The sequence below is a fragment of the Monodelphis domestica genome, chromosome 5, assembly GCF_027887165.1.
Source record: "Monodelphis domestica isolate mMonDom1 chromosome 5, mMonDom1.pri, whole genome shotgun sequence".
NCBI classification, from domain to species: domain Eukaryota; kingdom Metazoa; phylum Chordata; class Mammalia; order Didelphimorphia; family Didelphidae; genus Monodelphis; species Monodelphis domestica.
Window position 1 is genome coordinate 102,252,396 of NC_077231.1, and position 16,488 is coordinate 102,268,883.

The 16,488-nt window shown below is 49.7% G+C and overlaps 1 protein-coding gene across 2 annotated transcripts in view; it reads right to left on the reverse strand.

Annotated features, from left to right (window-relative positions):
• Window positions 1–16,488, reverse strand: part of CBX7 (chromobox 7) — a 30,417-nt gene that overhangs the window by 9,391 nt on the left and 4,538 nt on the right. The window contains exons 3-4 of one of the 2 annotated variants that reach the window (XM_056798956.1): window positions 9,700–9,765; window positions 1,644–1,710 (exon numbers count right to left, since the gene is read on the reverse strand). In XM_056798956.1, the coding sequence (XP_056654934.1) occupies window positions 1,644–1,710; window positions 9,700–9,765 (133 nt within the window). The remainder of the gene's footprint in view (window positions 1–1,643; window positions 1,711–9,699; window positions 9,766–16,488) is intronic. The other variant, XM_056798957.1, reaches the window with a different exon arrangement.

The window sequence follows — 16,488 nt, forward strand, 5'->3', positions numbered from 1 at the left end:
CGCAATAGACCTTCTTGGGAAGGGATTCCCCCTCTGCACATCTAGGGCCACCAGCCAGGATTTGGAGAAGGGGATTCAGGCAGGGCAGGGGTTAGACGAGATGATGTCTCAGAGGGTTCCCCTTTCAGTTATGATCATTGGTGTGGGTGCCCCCAAAGGTGGCCCTGCCAAACCAAGAGGAGGTCAGAAGAGTGGCCAGCCAGCATGAGGGGAGGCCTGGAGGGAGGGATCTTGGTCAGACTTCAAAGGAGGCTGCTGGCCTCCCTCTCCCTCCTGGTTAGTCAGGGAGGTGAGAGAAGGGATTGGCCCCCTTTCCAACACAAATAGAGATTCTGGGACTCTAAGATCCTCAAGCCCCTTCACAGACGTCAGCAGCACAGACCCAGGGCTGGAAGGGACCCTGAGGGTTCTTGACGTTGGCCAGTGAGGAAAACTGTGGCCCAGTGGAGCAGGGCTGCACTCAAACCACTGAACCACGCTGCCTGCTTAGACCAATTCAAGCAAGCTTCTAGAAGGCCCTACCATGTGCCTCTGGGGCAAACAGATGGAAGAAGAGCCCCATTTCTGTCCTCGAGGAGCTTACAATTGAGTAGGGGGATTACATGACCAATAAGTTCAAAGCCCAGCATGATGGAGGCAAAGGAAACATCCAGCCCTGGAGCATAAGGAAGCAGAGTGCAAGGGTCTCAAGCCCTCCCACAGCTCTGAACTGTAGAGAGTGCTTCCATGCTCGGTTCCACGGCAGATGCCCTTGACCAGGAAATCGAAGGTCCTTGTGGATTACCCCAGCTAGACAGACACTTCTGTTCTGTCCTCCTGAGAAGGACCACTGTGCCCATTTTATAGATGAGGACACTGAGGCCCATGGCTAGTGTCCAAGGTAGGATTGGAATCCAGGTCTTCTGGTTCCAAGAAGAGCACTTATCTCCCTACCTAAGCTTGCAGGAGCTTAAAGTTCGAATGTTGAGGCTTGCTGTTTCATGTTTCTGAGGCTATCCAGAATTTAAATTTAGATTTAGATTTAGAGCTGGAGATCTGGATTTAGAGTTGGAAGAGACCTTGGGGCTTGTTTTACAGATGAGGAAACTGAGGTCCAGAGAGAGGAAATGACTTGACCAATCCCATCAGGGTTGGCTTTCTCCACATACTGGCTCATTTTTCTACCACCAAACCCATGTTCCACTCTTCCAAGTTCTGCTCTGTTTGAAAGCAGGGTGTTGTCTGTCAAATTAGTCCCTGTAAATGTCCACTCCTCTTTCTAAAACTCCCAGTGGCTGCAGCCAAGAGGATAAGTTTGGAGCTCCTGTTGCTGGCATTCAATGTCTAGCAGCCATTATTTCCCCTTCACATCATTGAGCCTCCTGTTAGCCACTGAATGCATGCTGCATTTTCTCCTCCCTTTGCCTTTTCTGGTACCTGGAATGCCATTCCATCCCCACTTTGCTTCCCTTTAGGAAGCTGGTGGCAAGAAACGCCTTAGCCCCAAAAACTGACTTGGGGGCTATTGGAGGAGCTGCCGGGGGAGACCTTGGAGGCTCTCCACCCCTCCCACAGTGACCTGAGGGGGACCACGGGGAGCCCCATCCATCCAATCGCTGCCCAAGGCCAGAGTTGGGGGAGAGAGGACTGGGGCCCAAGGTTACCTGCAGCAGGAGCCGTTTGGGCTTCGGGCCTCTTTTCCTACACCCGGATGCACGATCTTTCTCCTCCCTGGGGGGCATGAGGCAGACGGAGGGAGAAAAGGAAAAACCAATGACGGACATGGAAAAGGACAGCCGGACATGTGCGTCATCTGGGCCCTCGTAGGACTGCTGGGTGGAAGGAACCCAAACCCAAGCTGGAAGGATGCCAAAAGGTCATCTCATCTAACCTCCTTATTTTACAGAAGGAGAAACTGAGGCCTAGGAGAGAAGTGACCTGCCCAATGACCAATGGCAGAATCGGGTCTGAAACCCAGGTCTTCAGACGTCCAACCAAGGGCTCCTTCCCTCTGGGAGATTCCCTGGTATAGGTTCCTCCTGGCTGAGACCTAGCGCCTGCCACCCATGCAATTTGGGGGCCTAAAATACTAGGCATGGATCTCACTCTAGGGACCATCCAGCAAAGTAGGGCAAAAATGGAATATGTGGCATTTAAATGCCTCTTGAAAAGCCCCAGGACAGTGAGTTAACTTCACCTGGGTACTTGGAAGAAGCAGGAGAGGAAGCTGCCTGAGACTTCTCATATGGAAGCTCCCTAGATTGAGCTGGCAGAACAAAGGAGATAGGCAGCCTTGGAGGAAGGGAGGGAGGAAGGGAAAGAAGGAAGGAGGAAGGAAGGGAGGAGGGAGGGAAGAAAGAAGGGAGGGGAGAAAGGAAGGAGGGAGGAAGGGAGGGAGAAAGAAATGAAGGAGGGAATAGGGGAGGAAGGAAGGAGGGAGAAGGGAAGGGAGGAAAGGGAGGGAAAGGAAAGAAAGGAAAGAAAGGAAGAAAGGAAGAAAGGAAAGGAAGGAAGGAAGGAAGGAAGGAAGGAAGGAAGGAAGGAAGGAAGGAAGGAAGGAAGGAAGGAAGGAAGGAAGGAAGAAAGAAAGAAAGAAAGAAAGAAAGAAAGAAAGAAAGAAAGAAAGAAAGAAAGAAAGAAAGAAAGAAAGAAAGAAAGAAAGAAAGAAAGAAAGAAAGAAAGAAAGAAAGAAAGGGAAGGAGGGAGGGAGGGAAGGAAGGAGGGAGGGAGGGAAGGAAGGAGGGAGGGAGGGAGGGAAGGAGGAAAGAGGGAGGGAAGAAAGAAGGAAGGAGGGAGGAAGGAAGGAAGGAAGGAAGGAAGGAAGGAAAGAAAGAAGAGAGAAAGAATAAGGAAGGAAGAAGAAGAAGAAAGAAAGAAAGAAAGAAAGAAAGAAAGAAAGAAAGAAAGAAAGAAAGAAAGAAAGAAAGAAAGAAAGAAAGAAAGAAAGGGAAGGAGGGAGGGAGGGAAGGAAGGAGGGGAGGGAGGGAGGGAAGGAGGAAAGAGGGAGGGAAGAAAGAAGGAAGGAGGGAGGAAGGAAGGAAGGAAGGAAGGAAGGAAGGAAGGAAGGAAGGAAGGAAGGAAGGAAGGAAGGAAGGAAGGAAGGAAAGAAGGAAGGAAGGAAGGAAGGAAGGAAGGAAGGAAGGAAGGAAGGAAGGAAGGAAGGAAGGAAGGAAGGAAGGAAGGAAGGAAGGAAGGAAGGAAGGAAGGAAGGAAGGAAGGAAGGAAGGAAGGAAGGAAGGGAGGGAGGGAGGGAGGGAGGGAAGGAGGCCCTCATAACTGGAGGTCTCCAAACCAAAATTTCCCTGACTCCTTTGGGGGCACGCTGCCTGGGAGTTCTTGTTCAGGGGTGGGTTCATTTCTTCAAGAAACATTTAGTAAACACCCACTAGGTGCCTGGGGCTGGGGATACAAGCAAATACCAAACAGTTCATCCCCTCGAGAAGCTTTCACTCCATGGGGTGACGGCATCTAGACTAGAGCCCTTTTGAGTTGAAATGATCTAGGAATCTTCCCAAGAATCTGTGGGTAACCTTTCTTTTTCTCTCTCCTTCTCTCCTCCTCCCTTTTCTCTTTCCCTTCTTCCTTTCTCCCTGTTTCTCCTTCCCTCCTTCTTTTTCTCTTCTTTCCCTTTCTCTCTCTCTCTTTCTCCGCACACACAGGCCCAGTTTAGGACATCCTGCCTCTTTGCACACACTGGCTCTGCCTAGGGTTTGCAAGGCCCCACCCTGCTGCTGCCCTCGGGGAGCTTGTGATCGTGACCAGCCAAGCTCGCCAGAGCCCAGACAAAACGCTGTGTTCCTTCCTAGGGATAATAGGGAACAGACGGGGAGGCCCTCCTCCCTCCCCGAGGCTGGGACCTCTCTGCCAGGGAGTCGGCAGAGCCTAGGGGTGGCCAGGAAGGAAGGGGGGAGCCCACGACTGCACAGCAGTGGCCTGGCAGCTGTTGGAGTAGAAGGAATAGAAACTGGAAGGTCTGGGCTGGGGAAGGAAAGGGAGGGAAGGGGCCCATCAGGGGGACTGGGAACACTTGGTCCTACAGTCAGGCACTAGCTCTGGACCCCCAAAGGCAGGCCAGCCCTGGCCAGAGCCCCGGGTTCTAATCCCGGATCTGTAAGGCCTCATGATGGGGTCTTAAAAATACGCCTTCTGGCTCGGAGTTTCTAAAATGGTCAGAAGGGATACAAGCGCGTGAGCTCTGAGATCGCCCGTCCGTCACTCTCTGAGGCAGCTGGACCAGGTTTGGAGTGTGAGTGGATGAGAAGGCTGAGGGCCCTTCCCACTGCAGATAATGAGGTGGGGGACTAGGGGTGCAGAATTCTACATATCCCACCAGATGCTGCTGCTGCTGGTGGCTGTTTGTGCTTAACTGTTTTTGTTTGCTACTACGGAAGGCTCGAAGGGTGACACTGGTGGGGTCTAAGGATTACTCTGGTGTAGAAACTTTAAAAAACAATAAACAAGCCCAAACTTTGGAGTCTAAAGGCCTGAGTTCAATTCCTCACTCATACTACTCATATGATTGCAGGCAAGTCAGCTTTGACCCAGCTATTCCCTCATCCTAAAATCTTACCAAGTGTAAATCTACTCTATCCAATCCCTGGTACATCCGAATGAGTCAGAAGGCCTGGGTTCAAATCTTGCCTCAGGTACTTACTTTGTGACCTTGGCCAAAGCACATGACCACTCTAGGCCTCAGTTTCCCGCTCTGTAAAATGAGGTTAGTCCAGGTGGCCTCTGAGGGCCTTCCAGCTCCAGATCTGTGCTCTATGACCTTAGACAAACCACTTTGCCATGCTTAACCTCAATTTTCCTCACCTATAAAGTGGGAATAATATTTCCTGATCTTCCCAAACTCTTGGGAATCTTGAGAGTCGAGATAAAGTCAAGAGAAGATGCCGCAAAGTGCAAAGCACTCTGGGAGCGGCCCTGGGGCTGGATGGGAAGGATGGAGAGGGCTCGGAAGTGGTGAGGGCAGCCCAAACTCCAGATCGCAGTCACCCAGGATCCGGCTGGGCTGGAATGGAGCTTGGGGAGGCTGCAGAAGAAGGGGTGTGGGCTGCTGTTTGTCCACCCTGAGGTGGGGCCTGGCTTCCACAAGGCCCCCGACGCCGGAAAGCCCAGCCTGCAGAGGCTCGGCACGTTCCCAGGCACCGAGCAGCCTCACCAGCCCCGGCCCCTCTCGGAGGCCCCTTAGGTAAACAAGCCCCGTGTCCCCTGACGGGCCGCCCTCCTCCTCTCCCCGGCACGTACGAGGCAGGCGCTCCCAGGCGCTCCGGCTGATGCAGGCAAGCTGTTTAGCCTCGGCCCAGCCTGCCCTCTTGTGTGTGTGTGATACTGCCTGCCTGGTCCCCAGCCCCTCCGTCCCTGCTTTCCTTGGAGGTCCAGCTCAGGCTGGCCTATGGAATGGAGGAGAAAGAAGTCAGGGTTTAGAGTCAGAGGACCTGGGTTCAAATGCTCTCTCTGGGTGAAGGCCTCAAGTTCTTGCTCCTTTCAGATACAAACCAGGGGCCTCGAAGTAGGATCCTGCTGGGGTGCCCTCCCTGTCCTGGACCTCAGTTTTCTCATCTGTAAAATAACCTCCTCTTGGGTCTCCCCCAGTTCTGATCCTAGGCTCCTATTTCTTTCTTTTTTTAAAAATTTATTTACTTACTTAATTTAGAATATTTTCCCATGGTTACATGATTCCAAAGCTCCTATTTCAAGAAGGCCCATTGTAGGGGAAGTTGGGTGGCTTAGTGGATGGAGAGCCAGGCTCAGAGATAGGAGGTCTTGGGTTCAAATCTGGCCTCAGACACTTCCTAGCTGTGTGACTCTGGACACTTAATCCCCATGGCCTAGCCCTTATCACTCTTCTGTCTTGGAACCAATACACAGTACTGATTCTAGGATGGAAGGCAAGTATTAAAAAAAAGGGGAGAACATTGTAAAGGTGGCTTAGTGGATGGAGAGGCAGGCCCAGAGATGAGGGGTCCTGGTTCAAATCTGGCCTCATTAAAACCCAGAAAAAAATGAAAAATTAAAATAAAAAAAGTTTTTTTAAAAATCTGATTTCAGTTACTTCCTAGCTGTATGACCTTGGGCAAGTCACTTAACCCCCATGGCCTAGCCCTGACTGCTCTTCTGCCTTGGAACTCATACACAGTATTGATTCTAAGACAGAAGGTAAGGGTTAAAAAAAAAAAGTTCCATTGTGGCATACCTATGAGTCAAGATCTGAATTCCTCCCAGTGTGACTTCAGACAAATCACTCAAATCCTCCCCGCCCCAGCCTCACTTTCATCCTCTGTGAAGGGAAGGGATTGGACAAGGGGGTCTCTGAGGTCCTCCAGGTCTAGGCTTAGACGCCTGTGATCCCAAGGTGATGCTTCCCCCTGGGAGTAACGCCTTCCATCTCAGATTTCTCCTGGGCTTGCCTAGTCTCTTAGATGGGGGACTTGGAAGAGGCTTAAGACATGCTTTGATGGAGTTAAATCGAGAACACTGTCTAGGTCAAGTTCAAACCCTGACATCAGAAAGGATCCTCCAGAGAAAGAGACAGCCCTGGGATGGCTCGTCACTTCCAAGATGGTTTCTGTTGCGGTCCTTTAATGGGCCATCACCACTGTGGCACACAGGCTGGGGACAAGGTAGAGGGCATCCAGAGACAGACTCTCTCCTGAAAACTGGCCCCAAATGCCACGTAATTCCAGAGACCGAGCCTGGCCCCAAAGAGTGAAATAGAAAATGCCCCGCCTTCTTTCCAGAGGTGGGGGTCGATGGACGCAGATGTGGCGCACGTCCCTCAAATGATGCCTTGGCTAGATTTCCTGAGCTACATTTCCCTGCCTCGTTTTCTTCTGAATCCTTTGCGCTGGGATGTTTGGGACGGTTTTCTATGCACAGAGGAATAATGGGGGAAAAAAGCTGATATGAAACCCAGACACCAAGGACAGTCACATAAAGTAAGGAGAGTGGCATTAGAAATGGGAATGCAAGACCCAGGAAAACTACACGTTGGTGGAATATTTAGAGCCTGAGCTCCGAGCCTGTGGCAGTAGTGGTAGAGGCCCTCCTGGGAGCATCTGGGCAGTGGCCGTCTGCCCTCTTGGTTTTGGGATTGTGAGTGTGTGTGAGTATATGTAGGAATGTATGAGTGTACAAGTGTATACGGGGGCAAGTATAGATGTTTTTGAGTGTGTGTATGAATATATGTGTGCATGTGTGTGAGAGGGAATGAATATGTGTAAGTGTGAGAGTGTGCATGTATGTGTGGATATGTGATTAAGTATGTTCATACATTTGAGCATGACTACATTATGCTCCTTTCTGTTTCTCCCTACTGTGTACTGGGCATGTGAAACTTTTTCCTCTTCAAATGAAAGGCTAAGAAAAGCATATCTTGAAAGAAAGTCATTTGACAGTTTCCTTGCAGGGAAACTGAGGCACAGGGGCAGTAAATGTTTAGACCAAGGCAGACTACAGGGAACACTCCTCATAGGATGATTGTAAACTCCCTCAGGGCAGCTTCAGTCATTGTGAAGACTTCAGAAATGGCTATTGATAACCTTATTTAGGCTGGAAGGTCCCTCAGAGGTTATCCAATCCTAAGTATTTTACAGTAGGGGAAATTGAGGGAAATTCAGGGAAAGGGAGAGTTGGCTAGTCTGGGCCAGAACCAGGACTTTGGATATAGGATTTTTTCCCTTACACTGCTATAGTGTCCTGGCCACTTAGCCACAAGAAGGAGGAAATTGAGGCTGCCCAGCTCATAATAGGGAAGGTCAACTTCAGCAGCATAGAGGGAAGAACATCCAAATACTGAGAGTTACCCTCATCACGGTTGTGCTACTGAGCTAGCGGGAGGTGGTTCTCCCTTTCTGGAGGTCTTCAAATAAAAACTGGATGTTAGAGAGGGATTCATGCCCCATGCGATGGCCAGGATAATTCCTGAGATCCTTGACTACCTTGGGCTTGTGAGCCTGGGATTTCAGCTTCCTGAAAGTGTCCCTTTCTGTACAAGAGTAGGACCAGGTCAGAGGATGCTAGCTTTTGAGCATTCTGATGATTTATCCACATACTGCCTCCCTTTTCCAGAGGGGTAATCAAGACTCAGAGATTAAGGGACTTGCCCAGGTAGAAGTAACAGAGTTAAGACTTACGCCTCCATTTCCTGACTCCAAATTTAGTACTCTCTCATAGAGTTAATATTTTGTGCCCTACAATCCCTCCCAGCTCAGACATTCTCAGTTCTAAGCTCCCTCTCAATGTTGAAAGGTTCTTCTGGCTTTGACTACCTGTGCATCTGTGATCTAGGAGGTACCTCAGTGGTTGAATAGTCCAACCTCCCCATTTTACACATGAAAAGACTGAGGGTCTAGAGAGGAAGCAGTAGTCAAGTCACACATCTGGACAACCTAAATGGGAGTCTCACTCTTAGACTGGTGCTTCTTGTCTCTTAAGATCACACTATTCTATTAAGTATTTTCACCACAACTGTGACTTAAAAAAAAAAAAACCAAAACATTATTGTTTTTATATTGCTTTTTTTTTTAAGCCTTACCTTTTGCCAGAATCAATACTGTGCATTGGTTCCAAGGCAGAAGAGTGGTAAGGGCTAGAGAATGGGAGTTAAGTGACTTATCCAGGGTCACATAGCCAAGAAGTGTCTGAAGCCAGTTTTGAATCCAGGACCTCCCATCTCTAGGCCTGGCTCTCAATCCACTGAGCCACCTACCAGTCCCTTTTTATATCACGTAAAGAATTAAAAAGTGCTTTCTTCCAAAATGCTTTCTTACCCTTCAAGGTAAGTAGTATAAATGTTATCTCCATTTTATGGATAAGAAAACTGAGGCTCAGGGAAGGAAACATCTAGTAAGGCAAAAATACCTTTTAAAAGTCCCTTGATGGGTTCCCTGCAGGGAAACTGAGGCATAGGAACAGTAGATATCTGAATCAATACAACAAATTGGGTCAGGAAGCTGGGAAAGGTCAATCGAAGGGGTCACCTCTATTCAGATGTCAGTAAGCTCTTTTTGAGAACAGGGACTATATTGGGTTCAGCCAGAATCTGAAGCTAAGGGTCAAACACTCAGTCCTGTACAGGGAAGGTAGAAGATCACTGACATAAGAAAGTCAGGTAGACTGAGGCAAATGTACAGGAAATAGGAAGGTGATGTCTCCTCCCCAGGATGGACCCAAGTTGTTTGGACCACTGGTGAGCCCTCAATCATATGCTGCCTTGGGACATCCCTTGTTCTGCTGCTTAAATTTTCATGGGTGCAAGCTATACTCTCTTCTCTCCCAATCTGCTAAAATCATGACCTTTCTTTATAATCCCACTTGGATACCACCTCCTTCATGAAGCCTGCCTGGATCCCACCCTGACCCTCAGCTGTCCATGACCCTTGCTTTCCTTCTCCCTGCTCATTTATGTAGGTCTGTCTGTATGGCATGGATCCTAATAAAAGGGAAGCTCTCTGAGGGCAGAGATTATGCCATTTTCCACTTCAGTATCCCCCAAGGCCTAGCATATAGCAGGTGCTTAATCAATGCTGGTAGAAATGACTCAGACTTGAGAAGAACAATGCTTGGTCTCTGGTTCTTCTGCAGGCTAAGCATAAGGACTGAGGCTCAGGAAATACTTGGGAACTGTGGTGTGGGCACCCTTGTGCCAGGTCCTAATGGGACACCCACTGCCCACCTGCCACCCACACCAGCAGGGAAAGCAAAAGGCCCCCTTACTTCTCCTCGTAAGCCATGACGAGGCGGGGGTCCAAGATGTGCTCCTCTGGTTCCCATGTGCTGTACCTGGAGAAAGGCAGGAAAGGTGATGATTACTGGTGGCATCAATAGCCACCCACTCTTGGGGACAGGACAGGGTATCCAGGCCATGGCAGGGATGCTTGGGGTCTCCTGACTCTTCACTAGACTCCCCTCCCTGTTCTCTTACCCTTCTCTCCTGCCTAAGCCTGAGATTTGCCAATGGTTCATGTAGCATCCTTCAAGGCCCACCTGGGAATCTGACACCTCCTGGAAACCCTCCCTCATTCTCAGACTACCCCAACTAAGGAGCGCTCTCACAGCTCTACCTACCCCTCCTTGGCTACCTATCATTGCCTCCATCTGCATCAATATTACCCCTAGAGTGTATGCCTTACTACCCTGCCAGATTGGGAGCTTCCTATGGGTTAGTTAGTGCTGGGGATAAAGCCCTGGGCAAGTCATTTTCTCCCTTTGGGTTTGAATGTCTTCATCTGTAAAAAGAAGGAGTTGGAGTAGATGATAACCGAAGTTCCTCTCAGAGCTGACATCCATTCCAAGAACTCCCAGCTCTGACCTTCCCTGTGCTAAGGTTCTTCCCAGTTCTGACCTTCCTTGTTCTAAGGTTCTCCCCAGCTCTGACCTTCCCTGTGCTAAGGTTCTTCCCAGTTCTGACCTTCCTTGTTCTAAGGTTCTCCCCAGTTCTGACCTTCTCTGTGCTAAGGTTCTTCCCAGCTCTGACCATCCCTGTGCTAAGGTTCTTCCCAGTTCTGACCTTCCTTGTTCTAAGGTTCTCCCCAGCTCTGACCTTCCCTGTGCTAAGGCCCTGTGCTAAGGTTCTCCCCAGTTCTGACCTTCCTTGTTCTAAGGTTCTTCCCAGTTCTGACCTTCCTTGTTCTAAGGTTCTCCCCAGTTAAGACCTTCTCTGTTCTAAGGTTCTTCCCAGTTCTGACCTTCCCTGTGCTAAGGTTCTTCCCAGTTCTGACCTTCCTTGTTCTAAGGTTCTTCCCAGTTCTGACCTTCCTTGTTCTAAGGTTCTCCCCAGTTAAGACCTTCTCTGTTCTAAGGTTCTTCCCAGCTCTGACCTTCCCTGTGCTAAGGTTTTTCCCAGCTTTAATATTCCCTTTTCTAAGGTTCTTCCAGGTTTTGACCTTCCCTGTTCTAAGGTTCTTCCCAGCTCTGACCTTCCCTGTGCTAAGGTTCTTCCCAGTTCTGACCTTCCCTGTTCTAAGGTTCTCCCCAGCTCTGACCTTCCCTGTTCTAAGACATTTCCATGCTTTGAGTATTCTGCCCCTGTTCTGAGCACCCCCCCTCCTCAGTTCTCGTATTCTTTCCTGAATTATACTTATCTGTCCCCATTCCCGCCCCAGAAGGCCCCCTACTGGTCTTTTACCCCCACTCCCTACCCCATGGAGCCCAGTGAAGCCACTTAACACATCTTGGTCGAATGGACCACTCTCTTACATGGGGCGGTGGCATGGGGTCTGGACCGGGATGCCCCAGTTTCAATTCCTTCTGAGGTCCTTCCTAGCTCTGTGAATCTGGATTGGCTTGGTTTACTCTTCTGTAAAAGGACTCGGCTTCTTGTACTCTGCACTTCGGCAGGTTAGGAAAAGTGCTTTGTGACAACTTTAAGTCTTATCAATTTAGCTATCTCCGACTCTTGGTGAGTTTTCTGTTTTCTTGGCAGAGAATCTGTAGTAGTTTACCATTCCTTTCTCCAGCTCATTTGACAAATGAGGAAACTGAGACCAACAGGGTGAAGTGACTTGCCCAGGGTCACACAGCTAGTGTCTGAGGACAGATTTGAACTCAGGAAGAGGAGTCTTCCAGACTTCAGGCCTGGTGCTAACTGCTCACCAGTGACTAGCCCTGATGGGTGAGGGTGAGGGACTGGGGGAAGGAGGAGACCTGGACACAGACCGTGTGGGAGTTTGTTTTGTTTGATGGTGCATTCCTTACAGGGCTTTCCCCCTTCATCCCCCCTCCCCCAAGGATCTTGGGGAGAAAAAGGAATGTCTTTAGTTCAAAATTAAATTAAATTAGTCACAATTTAGACATTCATTTGGGGGTTGTTTGGGAGCATTTCGGCAGATGGAAAACAAGAGGATGATATGATTTCTCAATCAATACCTTTAAGGATCAGTTCCAAGACAGAAGATTGGTAAAGGCTGGGCAATGGGGGTAAAGTAACTTGTCCAGGGCCACACAACTAAAGTGTCTGAGCTAGATTTGAACCCAGGACCTCTTGTCTCCAGGCCTAGCTCTATCCACTGAGCCACCTCACTGTCCCCCATTAAATTTCTTCTTTAAGGCACTCCATAAACCTTAGAAAACCCTAGATATGTGAGCTCTTGTATTCTTCTTCTTGTTCCTGGCATGCTGATATGATTCCAAGTCTGCAAAGCACTCTACAAACATGATGTATGTGTCACAACAACCCTGAGAGGCAGGAACTCTAGGGATGAGACCCATTGTATAGATATAGACACAGAGGCCCAGAATGAAGGTGATTTGTCCTGTCCAGCAGGAAGGGGACTGAGGCAGGATTTGAACCCAAGACTCTCTGAGTCCAGGTACAGCACCCTAGCTGGCTATCGCACTGCTCCTCAGAATTGTGCAAGGTCAGAGGTAAAAAGGATCTCAAAGACTGTCTAATCCAACTCCCTCCATTTGCAGAGAGACGGAGATCTGTGCCAGAGCTTAGTTTCTTTCCTCCTACGTCCTTGGCTGATAGAAAATAGATCAGGGGCTGGGAAGGTGCTGCCTGGTAGAACAGGGGATGGGAACCTAGTGCTCCTGATCTAGGCTACTTTCCTGCAGAACGTTGGGGCCAGGAAGGGTGTCAGAACAGGGAATGACAGAGCTGAGAGGGGGCTCAGAACAGGGAGTGTCAGAGCTGGGAGGGGGCTTAGAACAGGGAATGTCAGAGCTGGGGGGGCTTAGAACAGGGATTGTCAGAGCTGGGAGGGAGCTTAGAACAGGGAATGTCAGAGCTGGGGGGGCTTAGAACAGGGATTGTCAGAGCTGGGGGGAGCTTAGAACAGGGAATGTCAGAGCTGGGGGGGCTTAGAACAGGGATTGTCAGAGCTGGGAGGGAGCTTAGAACAGGGAATGTCAGAGCTGGGGGGGCTTAGAACAGGGAATGTCAGGGCTGGGAGGGAGCTTAGAACAGGGAATGTCAGATCTAGGAGGGCCCTTAGAACAGGGATTGTCAGAGCTGGGAGGGAGCTTAGAACAGGGAATGTCAGAATTGAGAAGACTCTTAGAACAGAAGATGTCAGATCTAGGAGGACCCTTAGAACAGAGAATGTCAGGGCTGGGAGGGAGCTTAGAACAGGGAATGTCAGATCTAGGAGGACCCTTAGAACAGGGAATGTCAGGGCTGGGAGGGAGCTTAGAACAGGGAGTGTCAGGCTGGGAGGCACTTGGAGATTGTCTAGTCTACCTCTTTTGCAGAAGCCCCAAGAGCCTCCTGAGTAGCCCAAAGGGAAGCATACCGAAGGTTAACTGAGGCAGAAAATGGAACCTTCTGGCAAGTGATCAGCAGGTAGGAGGCAGGCGGCTGAGACAAGCAGGGTGAGTCAGCTGTCCTGGCCCTGCGCTCACTCAGTCTCTCGCCTCTCTGGATCCTTTCACCCGTGTCTGCCCCCTCCCCCTGCCCCCATGATGTCACTGGAAGCAGGAAATTCCCTTCCTGCTGGGGCAGAGAGAGGGCAGGCCCCGGGCCGGAGCTTCTTCGGAGGAGGCACCGTCTGCAACGCCCTTAGCCCAGTGCCTGGCACAGGGCGGATGCTCGGTGCAAGCTGGCCCTCTGGGGGACGTGGGCAAAGAAGGGCAGGCGCTGCTGAGACTGGGGAGACGAGCAGCCCGGGCCTGGCTGTGAGCCCTTGGCTGAGCCCTCTTTCCTCCCCGCCCAGTTTCTCCATCTGTCTGCTCAGGGAAGGGGACTAGAGAACCCCCAGGTCCCTCTCCCCTAGGACCTTCCCCGGTCCAAGGCTTCCCATGCTTTCTGGCTCTCTCCACGCTAAGCTTCCTTCCAGGTCTGGCCTGTTCTAATGGCTCGACCTCAAGCCTCTCAGAGCGGACATCCCACGTTCCAAACCCTGCCGTCCCCTGTTCTCCGCAGGGCATCCCCTTGGGGGCGGGGCCTGCCAGGAGGGTGGGGGAGAAGCGGAGCAGCTGCTGGAAAACAGGCCCCACGTGACCCCCGGCTCCCCGGGCCCCTCCTTCTCCCCCTCCCGGCCTCTGGATGGAACTCGTAAACAAGCGTGCTCAGAGCTGACTCAGAGCCCAGCCTGGCACTCGTGCCAGCTAACGGGGGAGGGGGCGGCCTCCCTGAACTCCAGGGGCCCGCAGGCCCTTCGGCGTCCCTCTGCTTCAGCCACCTACACCTGCAGCTCTTCGAGGGCCAATAGCCATCCCTGGGGTGGGCTGGGGCAGGATGGAGAGAGGCCCTGGGTTCGAATCCTACCTCTGACACTAACTGGGTGACCTGACTCCACTCCCTCCCCCTCTCTGGGTCTCAGGCTCCTAGGCCGAAAAGTGGCCTCGGAGGTTCCTTCCTAAGCCTTCGACCCCAGGGGGCCCAGCGGATGGGAAAGACCCGAGTGTGAATCTTGCCCCAGGCACTTGCCAGCTGTGTGATCCTGGACCGGTCACTGAACCTCCACTGCCTTTGTGTCTCCGAAAGGAAACTCAGTACTGCCTCTAAGACCCAAGGTAAGAGTTTTAAAAAAGAGCCCCCACCCTTGGGCTGAGCTCCGTCTTCTAGGGCCCTTGCACCCTAAAAGTCTCTGTGCCAAAGTGCCCCCCGCGCCCCCCACGCTCACCCCACTCTGGGAGGGGCCTCCGCTTGTGAACCTCATTCCAGCCCACGTTTGGGGCTGTTCCCTCCCCTCCAGAGGATCGAGGAATCCTGGACTGGGAGCTGCACATCAAGCCTCCCCCATTTACAGAGAAGGCCGTCCTGTCCCAACCCTGCCCACCTCTCCATTTGACAGACAGGGACGGAGGAGACCGGAGCGACCTGTTCAGCATCACCTCGGGAGGAAGTGGTCAAATGCAGGATTCGAACTCGGGCCTACCAAGTGTGAATCCGGCACACTTTCCCCTGAGACGGCCAGGGGAAATCCTGCTGTCTCCCCCCTTGGCAGTAGCCCGAGGGCCAGGACCCCCTCGGATCTGAGGAGAGGAGGGGGTGTCACCGTCCTGCCCTGCCTGGCCCGGGGACCCCCCAGATAAGGGGCTCACCTTGCAACGAGGGGCTCTGGCAGCCACAATCGAGTCCAGTGAACACTCGTGTGGCCCCTTCTGCGTTCCAGGCTGCTGGGGACATGGGGGGGGCTTGGAAAGAAACTGGATTCCCACACCAAAAGTGGGGGGGTGAGTCCCCCTTCTGCCCTGCAAGACCTGTGTGAGCCCGGGCCGGCCTCAGTTTCCTTCTCTGTAAACGGGGATGGGCCGCTAGATCATGTCTAAGGAGCCCTTGGAAAGCGCATGAGGGCTCCGGAGGGTGGAGCATCCCAGGGCCTATCGGTTGGGTTTGAAGGGCTTCTCTCACAAGGGAAAGCCCTTGGAAGTGTCCAGGGGAGGGAAGGGGCAGTGAGGCGGCTCAGTGGATAGAGAGCCAGGGCTGGAGAGGGGAGGTGCCGAGTTCAAAAGTGGCCTCAGATACTTCCTAGCTGGGCGACTCTGCACGAGTCATTTATTTAACCCTGTCTGTCCAGCCCTTGCCCTTCTGTCTTAGAGTTGTTGCTAAGGTAGAAAAGGTTAAAAAAAAAGAAAAAGAGAGAGTAGGGGATGGGGGAGGAGATGGGATCCTGTCTGGAAGTGACTGATTGAAAAACAAACTCAAAAATAATCCTTAAAAAAAAAATCCTAATAATCCTAAAAAATTTAATTAAAATCCTAAAAAAAATTTTATTTATTAAATTATGGTAAAATATTTTAATAAATATAAAATTATGTAAAATATTTTTCTATAAAGTGGTAAAATATTTTCCATAAATATAAAATGATATTAAAACATTTTATATAAATATAAATTATGAAATTATTTTCTACAAATATAAAATTATGTAAAATATTTTTCTATAAAGTGGTAAAATATTTTCCATAAATATAAAATGATATTAAAACATTTTATATAAATATAAATTATGAAATTATTTTCTACAAATATAAAATTATGTTAAATATTTTCTATCAAATTATATAAAATATGTTCTACAAACATAATTTTAGGTAAAATGTTTTCTAGAAAATTAGGTAAAATGTTTTCTATAAAGTAGGTAAAATATTTTCCATAAATATAAAATTATATTAAAACATTTATATAAATATAAATTATAGAATTATTTTCTATAAATATAAAATTATGTTAAACTTTTACATAAATATAAATTATATCATTATTTTCCATAAATATAAATTTATGCAAATGTTTCTATACATATAGATTATATAAAATGTTTTCTACAATATAAATTATATAAATTATTTTCTAAATATAAAATGATGTAAAATGTTTTCTATAAATATAACATTATATGTCATTTTATATAAAGATAAAGGTATAAATTTTGAATAATAAAAATCAAAAATTCTCTGATGCCAAGGGAGCTGGCTTTTACCATTCTGGGTATCTGTCCCCAGCCCTTGGCACAGTGCCTGGCACACTGTAAGTGCCTAATAAATGTCTGGTGTCTGCCTGGCTGGCTGGCTGGCCCCTCCTCCTCTAGGCCCTGCCCTGCCTCTCCCCGCCCTGGG